Genomic DNA, 4,191 nt, shown 5'->3' on the forward strand with positions numbered 1-4,191 from the left:
CTCCCTTCCTCTCTGTAAAAAATCAATAAAATATATATATAAAAAGATTCCCAGGTGATTCTAATGTGCAGCCAAGGTTGAGAACCACTGTGCTAGAGAGAAACTAGCTACATCATTTCCACCTGCAGGGATGCCAGAAGGGCCGTCAGTGAGGAAGTTTCACCATTTGACCTCCCCCTTTGTGGGGCAGCAGGTGGTCAAGACAGGGGGCAGCAGTAAGAAGCTAAACCCTGCCAGCTTCCAGTCCCTGTGGCTCCAGGACACCCAGGTGAGTCCATCATCGTCTGGTGGTCATACCTCCCACAGGTGGACCGGCTCCCTCAGCATCTCCTATGCCTCCCCTAGAATTTTTCTCGGCACTTTCCATGCCATCACTTCTTTGAGCCCAAGACAACCATGCTAGGACTCCATGCAGCTCCTCTTTCAGTCTGATATTTCTCAGCCAGAAGTGAGCATTACAGTGGCCCTGGAACTATAAAAAATACACAAGCTGGAGATTCTGATCACTTCAGCTGACTCTGATGTGCACCTTTGGTTGGGAACCATGTTTAATCCCACGGGGCCAGCAAGGACGTAAGGAAAGAGCATAGCCTTCTGATAGCGTTTCCAACCTGCTCACCTTTGCCCTGAGTGTAAGTCAGAATTCCCTCGAGGTCTGACTCGTGCCTCCCTCTCTAGCACACTTCTGCCCCTGCCCCAGATCTCTCTTCCAATCATATTGAAAGTTCTGGAGCTCCTCTAACAGTTCTCCTTGCCTATGCTTTCCCATGCTGCTCCCCTGCTTGAGCAAGTCTTCCTTTATCTTCCAACTCTGCCCCCATTCTTGTCGGCTCATGTTACCATGGCTCATCCACCTCTTCTAGTCTTCCCCTTTCTGGGTCTGTAAGCCTCTATCTTTCTGTGCTGCTGTAACAGAATACTACAGACTGGGTGGCTTACAAATCCAGAAATTTATTTCTCAGTTCTGGAGGCTGGAAATTCAAGATCAAGGTGCTGGCAGATTCAGTTTCCTGGCTCATAGATGGTCATTTCCCTGTGTTCTCACTTGGTGGAAGGGACAAGGCCCTAATCCTATTCATGAAGGCTCCACCCTCAAGACCTAATCACCTTCCAGAGGCTCCACCTCCAGATACCATCCCATTGCAAGTTACAGTTTGAACATATGAATTTCGGGGGGGTGGGGTGGTGTACAAACACATCTATAAGCAAAGGCTTAGATCATGTTATTTTTTTCTAGGTCCACGGAAAGAAATTATTCCTTAGATTTGATCCAGATGAAGAAACCAAGTCTCCCGGCAACAACCCACTGCCAGAACCTCTAGGAAAAGGAGAGAAGAAGAAAGAAGCTGGGGACCAAAAGCAGACCTTGGGTTCCGACAGCCAGAAGATCTCAGACCAGTCTTCCCAGTCCGACAGTGGAGACAATGGTTCTGTGTGTTTGGGGGGAGACAGCCCAGCAGGAGGTGCTGAGAGGTGGCTGCAGGTCAGCTTTGGTCTGTTTGGCAGCATTTGGGTGAACGAATTCTCCAGAGCAAAGAAAGCAAACAAGAGGGGTGACTGGAGGGACCCCATTCCAAGGTAATGGTGTGGTGGAGTGGGCTGTGGGCTGTGTCTGTCTGCGTCTCTGTGGGGTCTGCAGTATTAACATGGCCCCCAGGGTATGGCACACTCTCTGGGCACACTCAGGTGGCTGTCCAACCTGCTCTCCAGCAGTCCGCATCCTAGGAGAGAGAAGACACTTTTCTGTCTATTTGTCATAGAAAGTAGACTGTGTCTGCACCCGGAGAGGAAGGGTCACATCCTGGGTCAGCTTAGCGAAGGGGAGATCTTCCCAACAAACGTGGTCCTGGGGGGTGGAGGTCTCTGAAGAACATTGGACAGCTTGACGAGTGCCCTCTGAATTTAGGGACAGAATCGTCCCAGTTCTCAATCTATTAATGTTGAGTCTACCTCAGTTTGTAAAACTCTGTCCATGTTCAGGGTTATTTCCTTACTGTACACACCCAGAGGAGTCATTGCTGGTCAAAGAGAATGAGCATTCTTTTTTAAAAAAAATTTGTTTTTTAAATATATTTTATTGATTTTTGACAGAGAGGAAGGGAGAGGGATAGAGAGTTATCGACCAGCTGCCTCTTGCACACCCCCTACTGGTTGTGCCCGCAACCAAGGTACATGCCCTTGACCGGAATTGAACCTGGAACCTTTCAGTCCGCAGGCCGACGCTCTATCCACTGAGCCAAACCGGCGAGAATGAGCATTCTTTCTGTGGACCATTCTTAAGGCCTTGCAAAGGTGCTTGCTTGCTCTCTTTGCTGAATTCTTACTAGCATTGGATTGTTTATGTGCTTTTGATCACTTTGTAGGAGCTTTTGGATATTGTGTATTAGACTTGGTGATGTGCGGTCCCAGTATGGTTTCCTGTCTGTGTCCTTTGACACAATGTGCCTGTGGGCATTCAGGATTTTTAATTTTTATGTAGTCAATGTCAGTATTTTTTAAAATGCTTTTTTATTTTTCAATTACAGTTGACATAGAATATTATATTAGTTTCTGGTGTACAACATAGTGATTTGACATTTATATAACTTACCAAGTGATCACCTCGATAAGTCCATATTTTTCTTGATAACTTTTAAGTTGACCCCTCTTGCTAAAGAAGGGCTCTTCTACCCAAGTCACACTGCTTTTCTATTTTCTAAAGTCTCATTTTTTTTTTTTTTATGCTCAGAACTATAGTCTTTATTTGTGATATGATGTCGGGCAGTAGGATCTTTGGACTGTAACAGTAACTCAGGCTGGCTTAAAGTGGGAGGAGATTTTTTTTGGTTCACATAATTGGAAGTTCAGAGGAAGGGTGGACTTTGGCGTCGACTCAGTTTCCAGCTTTTGGCTTGAGGGTCTTCGTGATTCTCCTGTCTTTGCACTTTTCCACGTGTTGGTTTTGTCCTTCGACCAGCAGCAAGAGGCTCAGCAGTTCCAGACCTTATGTCCACAAAGAAAGAGGAAAGAGGAAAGAGGAAGAGAGAGGGTTCTAATTGAACGTCCTGACAAGGAGAGCTTTCTCAGAAACCTCCAGCAAACCTCATTGCCTGAAGCTGGCTCAGGGCTGATTTCTGAAATGGTCTCCAACTAGGGGAATTTAAATGCTCTTCCACTAACAGAGCTCACCCCTAGGTTTTCAGATTTGTCGTGGAGTTAACACATATCATTCTCTTACTTTTAAAGTCTTGTCAAGTTATGTCTCCCTTCTCATTTTTTGTGTTTTATATATTACTTTGTCTCCCAACCCCTTTTTTCTTAATTAGGCTTGCCAGAGTTTTATCTGCATTGTTGGTCTTTCAAATAAATAATGTTAGTTTTATATACTCTATATGTAAGAGTATTTCCTGCCCTAGCCAGTTTTGTTCAGTGCATAGAGCATTAGCTCACAGACTGAATGGTTCTGGGTTCGATTCTGGTCAAAGGCATGTACCCCGGTTGCAGGCTCCATCCCCGGCCCTGGTCGGGGTGCATGTGGGAGGCAACCAATTAATGTGACACATCCATGTTTCTCTGTGTGTCTCTCCCCCTCCCTTCTGCACTCTCTGAAAAATCAATGGAAAAATATTCTTGGGTGATGATTAACCATCCCCTCCCCCCACAAATGAGTGTTTCCTAATTGTCCAAATGGTTGAGTGTTTGGTCATCATTTTTTTTAATATGTTTTATTGATTTTTTTTTTTTTTTTAGAGAGAGTCAGAAAGGGAGAGGGAGAGAGAGATAGAAACATCAATGATGGGAGAGTATCATTGATTGGCTGCCTCCTGCATGCCCCCCAGTGGGGATCGAGCCCACAACTCGGGCATATGCCCTTGACTGGAATCGAACCTGGGACCCTTCAGTCTGCAGGCCGATGCTCTATCCACTGAGCCTAACCAGCTAGGGCTTGGGTCATCATTTTTATTGGATTACTAGAGGCCAGGTGCACGAAATTCGTGCAGGGGTGGGGTGGTCCCCTCAGCCCAGCTTGCACCCTCTCCAATCTGGGACCCCTTGGGGTATGTCTGACTGCTGGTTTAGGCCTGACCCCAGGGATCGGGCCTAAACCGGCAGTCGGACATCCCTCTCACAATCCTGGACTGCTGGCTCCTAATCGCTCACCTGCCTGCCTGCCTGGTCACCCCTAACTGCCCCCCACCTGCTGGCCTGATC

General features: G+C 46.8%; 1 protein-coding gene across 1 annotated transcript in view; it reads left to right on the forward strand.

Annotated features, from left to right (window-relative positions):
* Positions 1 to 130: 130 nt before the first annotated feature.
* NEIL2 (nei-like DNA glycosylase 2) overlaps positions 131 to 4,191 on the forward strand; it is a 14,429-nt gene continuing 10,368 nt past the window's right edge. The window contains exons 1-2 of the mRNA XM_005859625.2: positions 131 to 268; positions 1,238 to 1,578. Coding sequence (XP_005859687.1) covers positions 131 to 268; positions 1,238 to 1,578 — 479 coding nt within the window. The remainder of the gene's footprint in view (positions 269 to 1,237; positions 1,579 to 4,191) is intronic.

The sequence above is a fragment of the Myotis brandtii genome, unplaced genomic scaffold (genome assembly GCF_000412655.1).
Source record: "Myotis brandtii unplaced genomic scaffold, ASM41265v1 scaffold1282, whole genome shotgun sequence".
Lineage (NCBI taxonomy): Eukaryota > Metazoa > Chordata > Mammalia > Chiroptera > Vespertilionidae > Myotis > Myotis brandtii.